General features: G+C 32.9%; 1 protein-coding gene across 2 annotated transcripts in view; it reads right to left on the minus strand.

Moving 5' to 3' along the window:
* LRP1B (LDL receptor related protein 1B) overlaps positions 1 to 23311 on the minus strand; it is a 1745675-nt gene that overhangs the window by 642333 nt on the left and 1080031 nt on the right. For both annotated transcript variants that reach the window (XM_020288518.2, XM_076005497.1), the window contains exon 18: positions 18749 to 18865. In XM_020288518.2, the coding sequence (XP_020144107.2) occupies positions 18749 to 18865 (117 nt within the window). The remainder of the gene's footprint in view (positions 1 to 18748; positions 18866 to 23311) is intronic.

The following is a 23311-nucleotide window of genomic DNA, read 5'->3' on the forward strand; positions in this document are numbered from 1 at the left end:
GATATAAAAGCTGATATGAATAATATGTTCTTGTTAAACCAGATAAGAGGGGAAAGAGTGCTTTTAGAATGTTCCAGAAAGAGGGATTGGGATTCCTGAAGGCACAGAAGTAAGAGTATATAAAATGAGAAACAGAAAAAATAATTTAGAATGGTTGCAATAGGATATATAAGATACAAGTGGTGAAACAGGTTTGAGATAGATTTTGGAATGATCACTATTAGATGACAAAGCCCTAGAAGTCAAAGAGAACACCTTGGGCAGCAGTCCACAACCTTTTTGGCACCAGCAACCCATTTCCTGGAAGACAATTTTTCCATGCACACAAATGGGGGGCAGGTGGTGGAGCTCAGGCGGTGAGTCAAGCAATGTGGAGTGGTTGTACATACAGAGGAAGCTTCGCTAACTTGCCCACTGCTCACAGACTGCTGTGTACCAGTCAATGGTATGGCCTGGGGGTTGGGGACCCCAGACCTAGTAAATATACATAGACTGAGACTCAGGGAAGTGATAGGAAGAATATTGAATAGTGCTGCCAATATGGCAGACAGATGAGAAATGTTAGATAAAATAACATTCAAACATTTTAATACATAGCTGAATATTTAAGAAAATAGTGCATATTTTTAAGGTTCAGAAATAAAAGGGTACTGATAATGGAACAGTTAACTATAACTGCTTGTCTATGTAATTTTGCCTCCAAAGGCAGTAAAAGAAAACTGGATCTGTAATCTAGATGCTTAGGTTTTAATGTCAATATGGGACAAAAGAGAAAAGTCTTTAGTTCCACATAAGGTGTGGTTCCCAATAGAAACCCAGGGCCCTCAAATTGTAAACGTTAAGTACAAATAGGGTCTATCGTAACCTGGACTGTGAGTAGAAAAAAAAAAAAACATAGTCTCACCTAAAAATATGTAATCATGAAACTGTAATCACAAGTTCCATTTTACATTATTTAGGAATCCTAAATTGAAAAATGTAAATCAAAATCAATCCAGGGCATGTAACATTTCGGAGGAGTGGTAGAATGCTCAGAGAAGACAGAAGACATAACCCCAAGAAAAGCTTCATAAGATTTTCACAAGGGGACAAAAAATTCAAAATTCAAAATTACAGATGGACTTGACATTCAGAATTATAAAAAGAAAGAATTTTTAAAAAATAAAAAAGATAAAACAAGTCTGGTATGTGAAATTCAGCAGAATTAACAAAGACAGGGTTAGACCCACAAGATCTTCAGACATTAAGCAATTATCTGTATCTGTAGAGACTACAGATTGAAATCTAATATGCACTATAGGAAAAAGACAAAATAAAAAAAGTCATGTAAAAAGATACATTGAGAAAAATAGGCAGATTTGAAAAGTAACAAAATAGAGCATTCAGAAATGAAAACCAGATTCTTGGAATTACAACCTGCATGGACAAGCTAAATTACAAATTAGTACACTTGAAGAGAATTACTAGGAAAACCTAAAGAAATTGCTATGGTTGTAGCTCAAAGTTTAAAAATAATATAAAAGAGATTAAGAATCATGGAAGATAGAATAAAAAGATATAACATTAAATTAACAGTTCCAAAAGCATGGAAGAGAGAAAAAGGGGAGAGTGAGCAATTATTAAAGAGATAATTTCTTAAAATTTCCCAGAATTAATGAGAGACATGACTTTAGATACAGGAAACACAATCTATCTTGAGATAAGTAAAAATAAATTCACAGATGGAAATGTGATAGTGAAACATAGATGGGAAGATCAAATTTATAAAACCTGATTTGACCCATGAGTAATTTACAGTATTAATCCTGGAGTTAAAAATCTACGCACCCAACCCCCAGAATAAAAAGAGGGGGGAACTTTTTAAATAGTTATTTACCCACTCTCTCTCTCTCTCAAAAAAAAAAAAAATAGGTAAAAGATATCTGAGAGTCAGGTAGAGAAAGGAGAACCAGAAAAATGTGAGAAGGAAACCAAGAAATATCCTGTCACTGAAGGCAAGAGGACAAAGTGTTTCAGGGAGGACAGCAATGCTGAGGACTGCTCAGCTAACAAGTTAGAGACAAACTAAAGTGCACTACTCAGATTAAAAAAAAAATAGTTCTTGTTGATTGGCAAAGACTGTTTTGATGGAGTGGTTGGTAGGGAGAATAAATTTCCAGTCTTAGTAGTCTGAGTGGAAGATGGTTGCATAAAATTTTGTCTAACTTTTCCAAGACATTTGAATGTGAGGAATGTAAGAATTAATGTGATAGATGATGAGAGATATGGGATCAAAAGAGAGTTATATTGGTGGAAGTCTTTTTTAAGAGGGGAAAAGTTGAACATACGTACATAAATATTGATGGAGAGAAACTACTCCAGTAAGAAACTGAAAATATAAGAGAAGTTCAAGTTGCATTGTCTTTTTTTACATATTATAAGGCAGCAGGAAAATATTAACTTTTAACAACTCAATTCATACCTAACAGTGGTAGTTCCCTGGCAATTAAAATAATTAGTACTAAAATAAACCAGTGTTCAATTGAATTCCAAAGTTAATAATTAAACAATGAATTTAGATATTTCTATTCCAATAAATGATTAAAGAAAGTAATAGCTTTAGTAAATTAGAAATGTTCAATGAAATGTGGCAGATAAAATCACCAATGATTAATTCATTTATAGTTTATACTAAAGCCCAAGCCATATGTGGAATGAGTAGTTCAATTAAATTAATTTTAAAATGTATTTTAAGACTGTACTTGAGGAAATTTCAGTCTCTTTTGTGGTGTACATAAATAATACATCCTCCAAGAGAAAATGAATAAAAAAATTGTATTTTAAAATGACAACCTTTTAAAATTGTAGAAATTTTTAAAATGAAATGTTATGTGGCATTTTATCATATTTTTCTCATTCTAATTCATATACTGTGAATATTAATTATAGCGCTGTATAGGCGCAAGGAATAGACACTTCAGAGCCCTGAAATAGTAGTTAGGTTGCCTGGGAACTTTTTTCCAGTTTCATTTTTGCTGCTTTAAGAATTAACACATTAATAAGAGTACTTTTTATCAACTTGCTTAAAACATTGAATTTTTAGTGTAAAAACATGCTTTGGGATTATTTGTTCCTAGTTTTATGGGTGATTGGTGGATGACCATTTACAATTCTGTTATCTTTGCTATGTTTAGACTATCCAGGCAATTGTCTACTTTTTTTACATAGAAGGAAAGCAAAGCACTCAGGGAAAGAGAAGCAAATGATACTTTAAATGGATCATACTTAAGTTTGATGCCACCAAAAATAGACAACTTTGGTTATTACATCAATACTGGATCAAAATATAGTTACTGTTATAAATGATTTTAAAGTCTCACTCTTGCTTATTCTAATATAGATCTTCCCCCAAAACACACAAACATAAAACTTCCCAAGCAATCAAATTGTCATTGAGCTTCACACTGCCAGACCTTTATGGCTAACAAGAAATCACAGTGTCATTAAGTGTACAACATCAGACATCAGTAGAACTATCACATTTTCTTAATGTTTCCTGACACAGAAAACATAAAAATCTCTAAATAGACAGAACATAGAAAAAGAAGCATACACTCAACGAAAGAGGGCCCATTAGAATTACAGGGGTTATGTCCAGGGGTAAAGCAGAAGTACTAAACCTAGTCATGCCTGATGGCTTACACATGTTTACCAGGATACATTTCTGGCAATAGAGTACCATGCCCTTATTTGTGAGCTCTCACCACTGAAAGCCAGAATGTATCAGTCAGGGGTCCAAATATTTTATTGTATTCCAATATATGATTATTTATAAAATTATATACATCTGTTACTATTGCCACTATTAAAAACCATATTTTAAACTTTTAGCAAAATTCATAGTTGTAAATTATTTTTTATGCAAATCTATATGATACATAAACTAATATTTTAAATGATCTTATAGAGTAAGATCTCCATTGATGTTAACCCATTAATGGAATTAAACAACAGGAAGGCGAGTAGTATTACTAACTAACCAAGAGGAGAGTGATACAAACTCCCCAAACGTTGCATGTAGTGTTTTCTTGGTATGTGTTTCCTATTCAATTCTCATGCCAACACTGTAAGATAGTTTTTATTATGCCATTTTACATATAAAAAAGAAATACATTTCAGGAAAATTAGCTTTCATTTTATTAAGTTATCCTTAAGCAGTCAAAATACCAGTAAGGATACATAAGATTAAGATTAATAAGCTTGAATAATATCATCTATCCATCCATCCATCAATCTATCCATTTGTCAAAAGAAATTTACAGCTATCAAATTAAAAAATATACATTTTTCTTATACTGAGAAAGGAATTCCACGGGCTACCAAGCAAGTCTCAGTAGCTCCAAAGATGGAATAATATACAGACTTTTTCTCTCAGCACAATTAAATAAAATTAATATCACCTTTATTTGAAGAGTAAAGAATTACAAATAATTTATGTATATTCTTTCATATGCAAATATTTTAAAGAAATATTTACTAAATATTATATAGCTGACTAATAAGCAATATTTTACTAATTTTTTAAGTTGCATATTACTTGGTTGTCTTTATTAAAAATGAGAAATTTTACTTCTTTTTCGTACTGCACACTTTTTTTTTACCATTTTCTCAATATGGTTTTGTCATTGCTTTTAATTATACCATGATGTAACTAGCTTTTACATTATTATGATAATATATTATTTTCTATAAAGTTGCATAGAATATTTCTTATACTTTTAATTTAAAAGTTTTAAAACATGAACACCTTTAACTTACAATATTTTCTAGTCAAGAGGAAGTCAACAGATAAGTAAAATTTTAAGAAATCATGAAATAGTCCTTAAACATATTATTAAAAATAGTGGAGATAATAACTAGAAAATTTAGCTAAGACTTAAAAATGTTTGCCACTGGAAATAGCAAAATGAGTGAGGTAGAATGACTACTAGTTTTTTATTGTAATCATTTATATACTATCTGATTTCTTTAGCTAAATGTATCATTATTTTAAAAAATGTTAATAGAAATTGACTAAGTACAGACATACACTGAACCTAGAATTTCAGCACTATACAAGGACTCAGTACCACATATAAGAATGTATACAGGCCGGGCACGGTAGCTCACGCCTGTAATCCTAGCTCTCTGGGAGGCCGAGGCGGGCGGATTGCTCAAGGTCAGGAGTTCAAAACCAGGCTGAGCAAGAGCGAGACCCCGTCTCTACTATAAATAGAAAGAAATTAATTGGCCAACTAATATATATAGAAAAAATTAGCCAGGCATGGTGGCGCATGCCTGTAGTCCCAGCTACTCGGGAGGCTGAGGCAGGAGGATCGCTTGAGCTCAGGAGTTTGAGGTTGCTGTGAGCTAGGCTGACGCCACGACACTCACTCTAGCCTGGGCAACAAAGCGAGACTCTGTCTCAAAAAATAAATAAATAAATAAATAAAAATAAAGAATGTATACATATCATAGCAAAAGAAATATATAAACTATTCATTTAAAAGTGCAGCAATATTTAGAAAATTCACATATGAGCACATGACGTAGAAGTGGCATTTTCTACTTACTGAGGTGGCGCACACCCCTCCCCAAACTCTGAAACTAAAAATTTTGCCTTCTTGTTTGACTCTGAGACCTAACATATAGAAAACGGTGGATAAAAACACTAGACTGAGTCTAATGTGGACACATATTTTAAGAAAATAATATCATAAAAATAATATTAGGAGATCAGATAAATAAAAAATTATAGTTGAAACTCTAAAGAGGAGCCTGGCTCAAGATAACTCACAGAAATTTATTCTGATTAACTTTTATGGCATTATAGCCTGGGGGGTAGAGTGCAACTTCACTCACCTCAGGTTTGCTCACATTCTAGAAAAGATCTCATCAAAGCAACCAGCAGCAACCACTGATTCAAATATGGACATCTTGTCTATTGTATGGAATACCAAACTATAGAAGGCTGTGCTCCTAGAATGTGAACAATTTTTTTTTTTTTGTAGTTAGCTGTGGTTGTATTACTAAGGATTGAAAAGAACAGAGTGAGAAATGCTCTACAGCTATATAGCAAATTGTAGCTCATGAATGAAACTGTTCAGCCAAGTAGGAGAGCCATTCTTGTAGGTAAATTGGATTCTTTAAAAAATACTGCACCAAAGTATACAGGTAGGCTTAGACCCTACACCTGCTCTAAAGAAATATTTTGACATCAATGACAAAATATTACAGTGACAGATATTATTTACTGACACATAAGTTACATCTTGGGGAAAGGTGCATATAGCTTATTTCAAAATGGTAACTCAGCATGATACCAGTGATGTTTCCTTGATCAATATAGGACTTCAATCTAACACATTTCAAAACAATAAATTTAGTATTAAAAAAACAAGATTTTGAGAACTGTTGCTATTTTCTGAAATAATTTCAATTAAGCTGACTCCAACTCCAGTTGAAATAATATTCATATTCCCACTTGAGAATACAAAATTATTTGGAAGGAAGAAAACAAAAAAGAAGATAAATCTATAGCTAAACTTTAATTGAATGACCACTATATGTCATCCACTATCTATATTTTTACATAATTATCTCATTTGACCCTGATATAGATGATAGATAGATAGATAGATAGATAGATAGATAGATAGATCGACTGATCAATAGATAGATAGATATGTGTTTGTGCATGTGCTTATATATGTATGTGTGTGCATGTGTGCTTTTTTATCACTGGGGAAAGTAATGCTGCTGAAGTCTCTAAAGAATTCATGTATACTCTTGATAAAAATTGAAAGGGCTAAATTTCTGTGAATACCATAAAGGCAGTTAAAATTATTACTGCTCAGTGAAGAAACAGATACTTCTGCTAGAGTAAAGCTTTAGACAAGATGGAAAAGCAAGAACAACTACAGAGTTGGAGGGTTGTAATAGAGAGATTAGGAAAGTAGCTAACAAGGAGGCAGGGGCTCAATAGTAGCCTTTAGGAAAGTGTTTCACAAACCTGGATGCATATTACAATCATTTGCACAGTTTTTAAAAACTACCTATGCCTGAGCCTCCATGATAATTCACTTAGTGGTATGAGGCATAATAAAGTTCCCCAGGTATAGTGGGTTGAATCACATATATCAAAGACATATATCCAGCTGTAAACCTCAGTACCTGTGACTATGAGTTCATTTAGAAATAGGGTCTTTGCAAATATCCAAATACTTCTTGTGGCTCTGCTTTTTCATTGTAATTCGGCACAAATCTACTGAAGATTTTATTGTTTGTTTTAGTTATCAAAGTAAAAATACCTTCATTCTTTTTCTACTTAAAAAATAATACCACTATCTACCCAAAGGAAAAAATAAAAAGACATTCTATAAAAAAGACACCTGCACTTAAATGTTTATAGCAGCACAATTCACAATTGCAAAGATGTGGAAACAACCCAAGTGCCCATCAATTCATGAGTGGATTAATAAAATGTGGTATATGTATACCATGGAGCACTACTCAGCCACAAAAAACAATGGTGATCTAGCCCTCTTAGATTATTCTGGATGGAGCTGGAGCCCATTCTACTAAGGGAATTATCATAAGAATGGAAAAACAAGTACCACATGTACTCACCATCAAATTGGTATTAATTGATCAACACTTATGTGCACATATGGTAGTAACATTCATCAGGTATTGGGCAGGTGTGGGGGAAGGAGGGAAGAAGTATATTCACATCTAATTGGTGTGATGTGCACTGTCTGGGGGATGGACACACTTGTAGCTCTCACTCGGGCAGTGCAAAGGCAATGTATGTAACCTAAACATTTGTACTCACATAGGATTCTGAAATAAAATAATAATAATAATAATAATACCAGCTGGATAAGGTGGCTCATGCCTATAATTCTAGCACTTTGGGAGGCCCAGGTGGGAGGACTGCTTGAGTCCAGGAGTTCCAGACTAGCCTGAGCAAGAGTAAGACTACCTCTCTACAAAAAAAAAAACAAAAAAATAGAAAAATTAGCCAGATGTGGTGGTATGCACCTACAATCCCAGCTACTTGGGAGGCTGAGGCAGGAGGATCACTTGAGCCCAGGAGTTTGAGGTTGCAGTGAGCTATGATAATGCCACTGCACTCTAGCCTGGGGGATAGAGCAAGATCCTGTCTCAATAATAACAATAATAATACCTGGAAATGGGAAATGAGCAAAATAACACAGAAAACCCTAAAGAAGAAAGTGAAAATCAGTGGAAATTCACCATTATGAATATTTTGGTGAGCATGATTCAGAGTATCTATGGATATAAGTAACAATTATAAAATATTTTGTATATACATCTTCTAAATTGATTGTTTTGTTTATTGAAACAGTTGTTTTAGATATTTTTGGTGGCAATAAAATTGACCTACAACTTGAAAAAAAGATAAGTAGGAGCTTTGCAGATGTAATTAAGTTAAGGATATCAAGATGAGATCATCCTGGATTAAGGGTGGGCCTTTAATCCAATAACCGGTGTCCTTAGAAGAGACAGGAGAGGCAGATTTGACAGAGACAGGAGAAAGAAAGTGTGTAACAATAGAGCCAGAGATTGCAGTAATGTTGCCTCTAGCCAAGAAAAGCCAATAGCAACCAGAAGTTGAGAATGGCGAGATTTTTTCTCCCAGAGCCTTCATAGGAAGGGCTGTTGACACCTTGATTTTGGACTTCTTGCCTCCAGAACTGTGAAAGAATAAATCTCTGTTGTTGGTGTTTTAAGCCATCATGTTTGTGGTAATTTGTTGTGATAACCACAACATATTATAACTGGTAGAAAATGTTGAAATCACAGAGTTTAAGTTCTCTGATATTTTAGTATAAGAATCACATAAGGTGCTTTTCCCCAAAATACAGATCCCTGGACTCCATGGAAGGCCGACTGAATGGGAATCTTTGAGGCAGAGAGGTAGAGGCATGGAAATATCCATCAGCACCAAGCACGACAGGTGATTTACATTCTTGAGCAAGAAATTAGGGGAATTCTAAATTAGGCCAGGGAACTAAAAGTAGTGTTCAATCATTTCTGCCTATGGCTTTTATACCTCCTTAGGGGTTGCTGGATCACCCACTTTTCTGTAGACAGGGCCCTACTAGTTAAGTATTATAACAAAAAAGGTAATTGTAACCAAAGACAGTTAGACAATAATGTCTCAGACCTATAAGAATAACAAGAAGACAATTTTGCAGAAGCTGGCATACCATTTATAAACAAAATTAGTAATGTTTAAATATAAGCCTATGGAACAAGAAAGAAAACAAAGCAATGGAGAGCCTGGGTTACAAAGAGTAAATGTACAGGAAAAAGAGCTTCTCAATATCTTTGGATTCCATCCTTTTAATAAAAATAATTATTGTCAGACTGGAGAGTAAAGAACAAAGAGTTTAGAGAGGAAATTAAAAATCCAAATCAGAGAAAAGAGAAAAATAGAGCACTTAATTGCTAAAATTGAGTTCATCTTCCTATTGAGACAAGTTATGAAACAAGTAATAAAACAGCAGACATTTTTGATCTCAGAATATTGATAGTGACTTTGAAGTTAATGGACGATGGGAATGATAAATAAAAATCGGAGAAAAGGCAAAAATTTTGTCCCGAATTCCAAATTGAGTGATAATTTGGAAACAATAGAGGGTGAAGGTCATGTAAATCTCTGACAATAATTCCAGGATAAAGTTGTTAAAACTATATTTTGTCAGTATTTATAAAGAAACTATTTGATTACAAATGAAATAGAAACACATCATGCCAAACTTAATTTTTTTGCTGATACAATTTTCCAGTGAGTTTATATCATGAAAATGCCCTGAACAGAGTGCTCCTATACATTCAGAAAAATTTTTGAGAAATCTCATGACAAATGAAAGTATCAAACATGTAAAATAATAGAAAACTTAGGGGATGAGTAGTTAATTTAAAATTGTATCCACAGAGTTCTAATTATTAGATCAGTTTTTCCTAGAAGAATGTTTTCTATCACTTTCCAAAAGGTTCATCCCTTTGTTACTATGATTTGGATAAAGCCTTAAAAGTTATGCTCATTAAATCTTTGATTTACATTAAACATTATTAGTGCAATGGATGATGGATCCTAAACTGCAAAATTACAGAGAAGATAAGTGTTGCTGGAGGATAGAGGTCTATGAATGACAGTAAGGAGCAGAGAGAACCTTAGCCGTGTACATATTCTGGAATGCATGAATAAAGGAGAATCAGAAACTATAAAAATAAAACTCAAGAGAATGTTGAAATGTAAACATTGGAAGTACCCCAAAATTGCAACCTAGTTTCTAAGAAAAGTTTGGATATTTTAATTGGCTGGGAACTTACCATGTCATTTGCAATATAAGACTGCCATCTGAGACTACCTTAATAGAAGCCTAGAAGCTAAATAACTGAAGGTAATAAGCCCACTATGATCTGTTGTAGAAATTCCACATAAGAGATACTATATTCTGTTTAATTCCAGGCCATCAATTTTTTAATATCTCTTTTAAAATTGTGGTTAAATATACATAACATAAAATTTACTATCTTAACCATTTTCAGTGTACAGTTCAGTAGTATTAAATATATTCATATTGTGCAATATTTCTAGAACTTTGTCATCTTTCAAATCTGAAACCCTAAACACATTGAACATCAACTTTCCATGTTAGGTCCTTAATTTTAATAAGATTATTGAAAATCCAAGTGAATTCATAATAGGGCAATTGTTAGAGAAAGACCCTATAATCATGTTCCTGTAAGGAAAAGTTGAAGGAGGTGGTATGCTGAACCTGAAAAGGAGAAGGGTTAGAGGGACATGATAGTGTCTTTAGTTATCTTAAGAGCCATACTGCGGACAAAGTTATTGATTCATTATTTTTAGCTTCTGAGGACAGAACAAGCAAGTATCAGTGGGTAGAATATTTAGGAAGTCAGATACTGGCTCCACAAAGTAAGAATGTTCTGACGATTGATTGCTGCCTAACAGTAGAATTAGCTGTCCTGTGAAGTGGACATTTCTTTGTTCCTGAAAATATTCTAACAGTGATTGTGTAAACATCTCTGGGACCACTTTTAGATGACTTCCTAGTTTAGATGGTTGGCTAAGGGATTGAATTAGCATTTCAGACTATGACTATGATTCTATGAAAATGAACACCTGAGAGTGAATGAGACTGAGCTCCTACTCATATCTACTAACACATTCTGCAACTTTGGATACACAACTTTCAGTCCTTCAGTTTCCTTACTTAAATCTGAGAGCTAAAATGGGGTAATTTTTCTTGCTCTTTCAAAATTTCCATGCATTGCATGTGCTGATGTACTTTCAGAGGAGATAAGAAAGAATGGAAGAGGGAGACGGAGAGAGACAGAGGAAAAATCAGTGAGTTAAGTGAACAAATACATGTAATAATGGGATTCTTCCTTTTGCCATGGCCATGGACCACTTAGATCCAATACTAATAACAAGAAGACATTACGTACCCCCACATTTTATAGAGAGCAACTAATGTTTGGAACATTAATGTATGGAACTCCAATGTTTAGAACAACTAATGTATGGAACTAGTCCATATAATAGGAGAGTATTCCACAAGTCAACATTGGAGACAGATCAGCATATTCAAGAGAATGAGAGATTTCGTGAGAATCATTCATGAAATTTCGTGGGTGCCTGAGAAAAGAGAACTAATCAGATGTTTCTCAAGAAGTTGATTGACCCTTTTATCCTGTATCTATAAAAGAAGAAAGAACTGGAGAGTGTTGTCAGGCCCAAGAAATGGGTCATTAGGAAAAGATGCTGCTCACAATATTTGGGAGAGCAAAAGAAAGTGTGAACCAAGCAAAAGATAGCAAAACTTTTTGTTACATCGGTAGTGCAACCAAAAAGGCAGCCAGTTCACCAAGAGGGGATTCTAGCAATGTAAGGCGATGAGATGTACCTCCTATGGTTAAAGTCATGAGTTATACCTCCTATGGTGGAATTGATAAGGGATGGGGGATAAAAGAGATCTAAGTCTGGATGTGCAGGAAACTCAGAAGAAGTGAAAAGAGGAAGAGAGAAGGACTAAGAAGATGGAGGAAGTTCAGGGAACTCTAAAGAGGAGTGAGATCTCAAGCATCTCTGAAGAGCTCACACAAGAGCCTCTGGAGAAAGTTGCCTTTCTCATGTGTCAGAAGGTTATGATAAAGAAGCAGACAGGAGATTTCCATTAGACCTACTTGAAAAGATGTTACTCATTTTCTACGTCTCTCCTCTCTGCCTGAAGAGCTAAAGCAGAAGAGAGGAGAAGTAGAATGAATGAGTAAGACACATTTTCCTCCCCATACTAAGTTCTTAGAACCTTAAGTCCAGACAACCTGGGGGAAGAGAAATCTTTGGCTAAGATGTAATACTGGCATTTTTAAATGTATTTGACCAAATTACAGAAACTAAAAGTGACCAGTCATTGTGTTTGCCAAAATGTTATTAAGGAATGGCAAAGCTGTTAAAATCAGTACTGAACAATAATCATATTTCATGTCAATACTTCACTGGGTTAATGCTTCTCATTAAACTTGTTACATACTTATGCAGCATGTTTTATTCCTCACAAAATAAAGAAAAATATATTGCACTTAATCGGGAACTCTGTTTTTCTAGTAATTTTGGTGAAAATATCTTTTTTTTGGAAGTCACACAGAATTATGTATTATACACCTTATAGCAAAATAAATTTAAGATTAATCAGATCTCAATGTAATGAGCAAAACTTTGAAAGTACTTGAATAAAATATAAGTGAATATTTGTTAGAAATAACAAATATTGGAATAAGAAAAGCTTTTCAAAGAAAAGAATTAAGATCAGAAGTTGCAAATACAAACTGTGACATATTTGATGAAATCAAAAATTTTAATTTCTGTTACAATAATTAGTAAACAAAGACAAATATCAAATGGGAAAATAGTCACAATGTATATGACAGAATTAATATAGATCATTAAGAAGATAAATCAATAAAAGTGTAGGTACAAAATATGAAATATAAATGGCCTAAAATATATAAAATATTTCAACTGCATTAGTAATCAAGGAAATACATATTAATACAATGATGGGATATATTTTCCACCTTTCAGTATGGCAAAGATGTTAAGAAATATTAATAACCAGATGACCATGTAGGGAAAGAGGAGGTATACTATGCGCTGCTTTGGGGAGTATAAACTGGCATAAAATTTCCAGAGGGCAATTTGACAATATTCACCAAAAGTCTTAAAATTAAACACCTTTTTATCCAGCAATTTCCTTTATAAGAATTTATTTGATGAAAATACTCCAACAAATTCACAAAGGTCTATGTATTTAGCAAATTGCTATAATAGTGTTTATAACAATAAAAAAAATAGTATCAATATAAACAAATGTCAATGAAAGATTGATTAAATAAATTAAGAAATAGTGATATAATGTCATATAATGTCATATAATGCATCAATAAAAATGATACAGAAAAATTTTATATTCATGAAAATATTCATAATATATGTGCAAAAGATTTCAGATTATGAATATGACATTTTAAATTATGTGAAATATATTAAAATACACAGATTGCAGGTAGTGGTTGGTTTTGGTTATTTCTGGGTGATACGATCCCAGATGCTTTTTACTTTATTTAAAAATAAACAAATAAAAAATAAGAAATCAATCCCATTTGGGAAATAGTCTTAAATTCCTAGTCAAGATTCTACCCCACATTAACCCCAAATTACAATCCTAGTGCCCAGTGTCAAGCCTAGAGGCAGATGCCAAGTTAAAAGGATGCTACCACAATCTAGATGTATAGTGAGTGAATAATGATAGTGGGAGAGAGGGAAGAATGAGACAATAATGGAGTCAGAGACCATGCTAGAGTTTCAAACCTGTTTGACAGGGAGGCCACTGGCCTAAAGGAGAGGTGGTCTATCCTAAAGATGCTGGGTCATTAAACATCCAACCCAGAGCTTTGAACATAGCAGTCATTCAATTTTTTTTAAAAGGAAGAATATGGTCCTATATGATCGTTATTATGGTTAGCTGTATCCATATTCTATCCAAATTATTTTCTGGAAATTCCAGGAAGATACTAACAGATCAAAAAAGGAAATAGCAAAATGGGCACCAGGAGACCTCTTTTACCCATTTACTAGCTATATGTTTCTGGGCAAGTCACCTCACCCCTTCCTCTGTCTAGGAGCCCTCTTGTTCTGCATAGGCACTTGAATGCCACTTTTTGAGAGAAGTCGTCCCTGACTTCCAGCCCTCAAGAAAAAGAAAGAAGCTGCATCCTCCTGTTCTCACTTGTCTGTTTGTCAGAATCCAACTGGTGCCTGGGAACACACAAGTCTCTGTCCTTGTCTGGGCTTGCCACTGACATATTTAGCTCCCTTATGTTTTGGACTTAAGTGACATAAAGAATACACCAAGGAATCTGTCAGAATATTCCAGGATGTCAGCATCATAGTATGAAAATATCTTAAATACAATTTAATGCTATTTAACTGGGTAACAATTCCTTTTTTGATAGTGCACACTCTTGCATGTGCTCTCTTTCTTTCATGTTTGTGTCTTGCACTTGCCAATCCTCTTTCTGATATTCTTGCTCCTTACTTGTGTGGAGTAAGATTACAAGCACACTTACAAGTAAGATTATAAGTGCAGGAAACACAATTCTACTATCTTCATGAATTTAAAAGATCATCATCCATAAAAGGGAGTAATATTAACTTGGAAAATTTTAGTGAATTTTTATTTTTACCCCATTTAATTATCTTTCAATCTAGTAATAAATGTTAGGTAATTTCCAAAGTTTAACCCTGTCAACTAAATAGGGTTAACAACTTACATTAGAGCATATTCATTAAAACATAATAAATGTAAGCTATGTTGAGATACTTGTAGAAACAATGAGCCAAAGTTGTTAAACTAAAGTTTAAAATGAACAACTATACTCTTTTTGGCTATAAATTGTCTAAAAGAAAAAAATATGTTGTTTGAAACATTATTAGGTTTAATCCTAAAATACCATTATATTTAATGCTGTAATTTGGAGATGGGAAGAAAATTTGTATAGATAATTGCTTCCATCTTAATTTAGTTTTGCATATATAAACATAATTATGTCATAAAATGCACATAGTACAAAATCAAATATGCATTGTTGCTCTCTTAGTTAGATCAGTGGTCCTTAAAGTGTGGTCCTTAGATTAGTAACAAAGGATCAGCATCAACTGGGAATTTGTTAAAAATGTAAATTCTTGGGCCTCACCTGAGAGCTACTGGATCAGAGATTCTGGGAATGAAACCCTAGCAATTTGTCTTTTAATAAGCCCTCAAGAAGATTCTGATATATGCTCAAGCTTGAAAATGACTGCCTTAAGTTATGGTTCTCAAACTTGAGTATATTTTCATACCATTTGGAAAGCATTAAAAGTACTGATTCTTGGTTCACACCCCTAGAGATTCTTATTTAATTAGTCCAGAATAAGAAATGAGCAGGTTGTTTTAAGATTCTTCTGATAATTCTTTTATTGAAATCTAAAGCTGAGAACTGATGTTAGCCTTATTCTTGATATGAGATTGACCGTTCAGTTTCTCAACACAAGGTCCTTTTCTAACACAGGCTTCACAATTTGAATATTCTCCCTCTTGTTGGCATCACCAATTTACAGATTCTCTTTCCTATATGAGAAGATTACTAAAAAAGGTAAACAGTTTAAAGATTAAGGCAGAATTCTCAGAGGGCCTTCTTAATTATGTACATGTGCACCCACATATAATCTCAACCTAAAATGTGCAATTAACTTGTAAAGGCAAATGCAAGTAAAATGAATTAGGTTTGTAAATAGATAGTGGTGAATTCCACTGAAAATATGACCCTCAGTTGCAGTACCTTTTACTCCTAATTACTATTAGAAGCATTACTAATGATAGGCTTCACATGCTTTTAAATCTAAATTTTAATATTATTTTCAGTATAAAACAGTAGCTATTAAACATAGCAGTGTTTACTCATGAAGCTGAAGTATAAAAAAAAGTGATTGCAGAGTCTTCTTGCAAGATTAGACCTTTGGGAATCTGCTTTATCCCAATGGCAAAAGCAAAATATGATCAGTCTAAATATTATAATGATGCTTAATCAAACTGGGAATTATTTGAACCTATATGTATTTACAAAATAATGTCAAATACATTAACTGCTTTTTAAAAAATTTCAGTCTTCATCATTTTGTATTCAGTGCAGGAATAATTTCTATTGCAGAGGTCTATGCCATTCTCTCTTATAATAACTTTATAAGTGAGACTGTGCCTACAAGAGTTTCTTTGTCACCTTCTCTTTTGATGTAAATTTTGATTTAAAATGACAATCTGAAAGGTAAATGTATGTTACTGAAGAGAGACACATGTTTAGAGAAAAACACGTTTCCTACCCTGTAAGGAGAAATGATACTGAGACTATGATACTCTATAAAATTCGGCTATATTTCAGAATCAAGCTATCTAACAGGTAAATTGTCGCAATGTGTTCATATTCAGTTGTGTGCTGGGGGCTTCTTGTACCAATTTGTGAGAGTCTATTTTTAATTTCCAGATATTCTATGAGCCAGTTGTTAAGCACATGGTATTATTTAAAGAAATAATAAACTACATTGCTCTTGAAGTTATTTTTATCTGTTCCATTTGTACAGTGAAAATATTACATGTTGGTATGTGACTGCATGACTTTTCCCAATTTCTCATTCAGAGAATGATATTGGCAACTTGATATTGGCCATCGTGACAGTATTTACAGCATAAAAATAGGCAAACATCAGATCAGGGCTCCTCCCCACCAGTGGATGTTAAAACTTTACTAACATACCAATGAATAAAGCCCATTATAAATTTATGTGCGTTCAAATAAGATAATGGCATTATCTGCACCCTATTCTTCCTATCTAATGATTTCAATACAAAGTTAAGCTGAAATGGTTAGGTTTTAGTTTTAAGCATGACTGGATTCATAGCCTAGCCCTGTTATTTATTAGCCTTGTGATCTCAAGCAAGTTGCTATGTCTCTAAGTTCCAATTCCTTTATCTATAAAATGTGGACAGTAATATGTTTCTCATAGATTTGTTGTAAAGATTCAATAAGAAAATATGTTTGGCAGCTCTTCCATTCCCTCTTCCCCTCACCTAATGAAAGATATATAAGTAATGTTGATGTAATTTTTAGTTTTTTTATTGAAATCTTAGGCATTTCCCCCTCCTTTGATTCAAATAAATTATTAGAAAAATGAAAAAGGTCTTGCCCTATACCTATGACTAAAAAATAAATCAGATCAAATACCTAATAGAAGTTCTTTAATGAGCTTATACTTTATTTTCCTAATCTATATTATTTTCATGGCATTTCTTATCAGAATTGAGACTCTGATTCCAAAGCCTCTCTGTATTTAATGTTTTCAGGTTATTCATTACTGTTTTGGTATACTCTTGATGAGGATGCTCAAAATAGGAAAGGAATCAAAAGAAAAATAAAGCAACTTAGCCACAGACCCAGCCAGCTTTTGGACCACACAATTAGTTTGTTCCTTGGAAAGGAGCAAACTTCTTAACTCACTTTATTGGCCAGGCTCCAGATATTCTACCTGTAGAATGTACAATTAATTGTCTATCGGGTGGTTCTCCATTGCTTTCTTCTACAACACTGTAATTGTGTTCTTTATCATGTCAATTAGTACTACTTACTTTAGCTATACTTTATTCAGAGGTTATAAACTCAAATGTCTACATGGACTTAAAAGTATAGTATAAGACAATTTTTGAAAAATTTAGATAAACATTCTCAGAATATAGGGATTTAAATAGAGGGGTTAAAAACCCCTTATTTTCCTACTGTTAAAAGTATTATAACACGGGGTTAAGTTATTAGAATGTATACATAAGTACATCATATTTATAATAAATGTGTTACACATGTCTAATTTATGGATAAAGTTTCCCAAAGTAATCTTAAAAATCCATTGCTATGACTGAAATAAAGCACAAGTCTTAGAAAACATGTTTCACTTTCTTACTGTGTTTGACTACATTATTGAGACAAGTGATAATATAACACTCTGATACATAAGTACAAATGGGATTAATTAATTAAATTTACAATGCTATAAACAATAAATTTTTACTATTTTCAAAAGTAGGAGAATCTGTAGAAAGTGACTGGGAAGTTTGCCATCAACAAAAATATTATCTTAAACTAATAACGATTTTGTCAGAATCACATGACTCTATGTAAATGGAACAAATGATTTATCCTGTGTAATCTTAGCCTGGATTATTTAATGCTGTCAGTATATAATATATGCATGGCAACAAGAAACACGTCATCATATACTCCAAATGTTACTCAATGAGCTATTCTGTTTGACAAGTTTAATCATTATACACATAAGATTAAAAATGAACATTTGAGAATGTCCTGTTAGATGTATAGTAACCACCTTCTAATAAAATCTGCAATGTTTGGATCTATATATTTTATCTGAGGAGGGCATATATTCTGAAGTTCTCCTTAAAGTACATCCTAAGGTCCAAAGGCTATAATGAAAAGTAACCTATCCTAAGCTTTTTGGAGAAATTATAGTGATAGAATGTTCTGTCTGACACAGTCTCTACCAACAAATGTTGCACTTATAACTTACCACAAGATCCCATTTCATCTGTCTGGTCACCGCAGTCATCTTCCCTGTCACACAACCATGCTCTGGGAATGCAACGCCCATTTCCACAAGAAAACTGGTCTACCTGGCATGTTCTGGCTATGATGATCAATTAATATACAAAAAAAAAAAAGAGGCCTTTTGAACAACACTGAGGATATAAAAGATGAAATATCTCTTTTACACATAAGATATTTTATTTCTCTATTAAGATAAAATATTTTTAAAGTACATTTTTATTTAATGTTTCCAAATATCACCTTGCTTGCCTTCTCTAAAATTCACGATTTGCTCTCCAATTTAAAAGACTGCTAAATGACAAGATATTCAGGTAATCCTCACACAATTCAATAAATGAAACTAGGAATTCATTATTTTAAAATTTTGCCTAGCACATGCTTATGAATATAAAGTTAAATTAAATTTCATCCAACTCTTTCAATTAACAAAGAAGATTTTGGATAGCATTTGCCAATAAACCGAGAAAACTTTTGCCATAATGTTGAAGGAAGCATTTGGACACTATGTCAGGGTATCTAATTTATAGTTATGGGGTTATAATTCTTTTCCTCATTTTTAATGCATTTACCTTTTGATCTCTAAATTATCCACTATCTGAAGTGAAAATGCAGAACATATTTTATAAAACATACATTGAGGCTTAAGATGATTTTTTTAAAACTCACTTTTAACACAATTATATTAAAAATATGACTTTTTAATCAAAGTATATTAATGAACTTTGCTTTGGGCTCTCTTAAGGGTCTCAATGAACACAAACATGAAACCTATGTCAGCCAAAGGCAGTGTTTTAAAATTAATCAGTAAAGGGGTTATGTTCTACAGGGAATTTGATTGCCCTTTTCTATTACAATCAGGTCAAATTTTGAAAGCATGAAAGCCTAAATAGCTTCTCTGCTTCTTCCCCCAGGGCTTTGATTGTTACCTACTGTTATATTTAATGCTTGATTTTTTTTTTTCTTTTGTTCCTCTGAACTACAAATCTGTCTCCGTGAGTATCAGTAACCCAACTACCCTTTCCTTTCATTGGACTAGAGAAAAAAATGGGATATGTTGGAAAGGGTATATTCAGACCTATAAATATTTTTTGTTAGGTGAGGTTTGGACAGATAAGGAACAACTGGTGGCTGAATTTCTGTGGCTATAATAAGGGAACTTGCTTAGCTAATAGACTTCCTCCCGTTTCATGGGCTTGAGAATCTTAAGGATGTGTTTCTGTTTCATCGAAACACCCTGTCAAATTGGGCATTAATGATTGATATAAAAGAGAGTGGTTGAAAGCCAAGTCAATTAATTAAACATTAAAATGGGTACCATTAACTAGAGTTTCAAAGATCATTTACAATAATTTCTTTAAAGGTATATACACAGTTAGTGTGTATCTATTATTAGTGAATACTTTAAAGATTATTTAGGAAAAACAAATAAGAAATTTACTGGGTTAGTTTGATACATTAGACTGAATATAACATTTCTATTCTCAGTGTCTGCAATTGGAAATATGAGGAAAATTATTACAGTATGTATTTGGCTTTGCTTGTGTGGATAAGGGTCCTGAATCTAAAATATTTTATGCAATATCTTATTTTTTTCCATTTTACAAATTGATCATTAATTTAAATTAACAGATTTTTAATATTCCAACAAATATATGCTTCTGAAATTTTCAACATTAAAATTTAAAGTAGGATTAAATATTTCTATGTTGTCTTATTTGGCTAATTCTATAGATTTTCTGTTAAGCTATTCTAAAATTTGTACTAAAAGTTTGTATGTATTTTTTAAATTATGTCTGCTTATAGAAAGTACATATATATAGACAGATACAGAGAAAGAGAGAGTGTGTATGTGTGTGCATGTGTGTGGGTGCATGTGTGTGTGTATTTGTATTTGCCTAGAGAAAGATGTAGAATGATACTCACAAGATCTAATGTTAACATTAGTTTATTTATAGAAAAGGATAAAATAGAAGTGTGAGGAATATTAATAATTTTTCTCTTACATATCCCTATTTCATTAGTTAAAATAAATATGCTGTTTCCTTTTGAATTTTAAGAGAAATTTAATGAGTGGATTTTTTTTCAATTCTGGACTTCCTTCTCTAACCTTCCTCCCACCTTCTCTTTTTCCTTTCTTTTTCTTTCTGTTTCTTCCTTCTTCATTCTCTATTTTATTCCTTTATTCTTTCTTGCTTTCTGGTTTAAATAAAAAGACATTATTATACATTTTCATCTCAACAAAATTCTATGTTACCTATAATAATAATATATTAAATTTATCCAGTCTAATATTCTTTTGACATTCTCATATCACTGTATTCTCTCCTAAAAATTCAGATTTAATTCTAGTAAATTTTTCTAAGATTATATGCTTTCTCATTAGTAAAGCTATGGTGATTAGAGAAGAAAATGAGAAAGAACTTCTAAGAACCTGGCTCACATTGTGTATGACCTATATCTCACATTGTGATGCTGTCATCTCATTAACTCTGAAGCTGGAGGAACTATTATGACCTATTATTCCAAAGAGTATTCACTAATTATTATTGAGGGAAAGTATACCCTAAAGATATAGTAATTTATTTTCTGTTCTAATCATGGAGAAAATTATTCACTTAGTCTACTAAACAAATTTAACTGATTTTGGATGAGAAAGATGCTTCATTCCACAAATCTCCAAGTACTGCCTGTCTACATGATATAATGAGATTGACTAAATTATCACTTTCTAATCAATGGATTTGTCTGAAGAAAACACTTTTACTTTTTTAGTTCTTGTCCTCATCTGATCTAAATTAGTTTGGAGGTGAGATTAGCAGACCAGACCTAGAGGACTAATATAGTAGCAAATGCTGCTCTAAGGAAGAGGAGATTTATACCTCCTCCATGGGAACTGTTTATCTAGCAGTTGAATCAGAGATTTACTGTCACTATGTGAATAGTTCTACATATTACTTACCATGCTTCTCCTGCAGCCATGTTGCAGTGAGAAATCCTACAATGCACATGCACTATACAAGGGAAGAGAGTAGCACTATTCCTACACCTCACCTTTGTTGCATTATAATCAAAAGCATTCTATTTAAATGAAGCCTATGTCATATCAAAACACACTATTTGTCTTAGAAAAGTCTGATAATTTTAATATGTTAAAATTTTTTAATAGAATTACACTTGTCTAGTCTGAATTTAGTCAAAATTGGTGGAGGATATGAGAAGAACAAGCATTACGTAATGTAACCAGAGCTCTGTGGGGAGGAAGAAATTATGGTCTGAAATTGCCTAGGCTTGAATCTAAAAATTATCATGGTTACTACGAGGAAAAGGAATTTCAAATCTAACTACTTTTCATGTTTGGCCTCTAGGTCTCCCTTATAAATAGATATTTTAGATGTTGAGTGAGAATGGCTACCAAGCCCCTGACTGTGTCAACTTGCTCTGACTCTCTGTGTATGCACTGTTTCCTATTCAGGCAAATTCTTCAACCATCTCTCCTATTATTCATTTCACCTCACCCTGGACAATCTATGAAGGTTAAAACTTTATGCATTGGGTACAGTGAATATTTCTCTGGTGACAGGCACACTGAAAGTCCTGATAAGCATTATACAAGGTTTCCATGTAACAAAAACTCCTGTTTCATTCTTCTGCACATGGTATTTCTACTTTTTGCTCCACCATTTATTGAATAGGGCTTCCTTTCCTCAGTGTATGTTGTTTTCTGTTTTGTTGAAGATCAGTTGGTTGTAGATAGATGATTTTCTTTCTGGATTCTTTATTTTGTTGCATTGATCTATATCTCTACCTTTATACCAGTACTATCCTGTTTTGGCTATGACATATAGCCATGTAGTATAATTTGAAGTCAGATAATGTGATGCTTCTAGATTTGTTCTTTTTGCTTAAGATTGCTATGGCTATTCAGGATAATTTTTGGTTCCAAATGAAGCATAGAATTATTTTTTCTAGATCTATGAAATATGGAATTGGTATTTTGATGGGGATTGCATTAAATCTATAAATCACTTTGGACAATATGGACATTTTAATGCTGTTGATTCTACCAATCCATGAGTGTGGGATGTATTTCCATTTGTTTGTGTCACCTGTAATTTCTTTTATCAGTGTTTTGCAGTTCTCCTTATTAGAGACCTTCCACTTCTTTAGTTAATTCGTTCCTTGGTATTTTGTTTTCTTTGTAGCTATTGTAAATGGTATTGAGTCCCTGATTTGACTCCCACCTTAACTGTTGTTAGTATATAGAAATATTGGTGCTTTGTGTACATTAATATTGCAACCTGAGACTTTTATGAATTTACTTATCAATTCTTAGAGTCTTTTGGTGGAGTCTTTAGATTTTTCTAGATATAAGATCATATTGTCAGTGAACAGAGATAGTTTGACCTCCTGATATGAATACCTTTTTTTTCTTTCTCTTGCCTTATTGTTCTGACTAGGAATCCAGCGCTATGTGGAATAGACAGAGTGACAGTAGGCACCCTTGTTTTATTCTAGTTCTTAGTGG

The sequence above is a fragment of the Microcebus murinus genome, chromosome 8, assembly GCF_040939455.1.
Source record: "Microcebus murinus isolate Inina chromosome 8, M.murinus_Inina_mat1.0, whole genome shotgun sequence".
NCBI lineage: Eukaryota > Metazoa > Chordata > Mammalia > Primates > Cheirogaleidae > Microcebus > Microcebus murinus.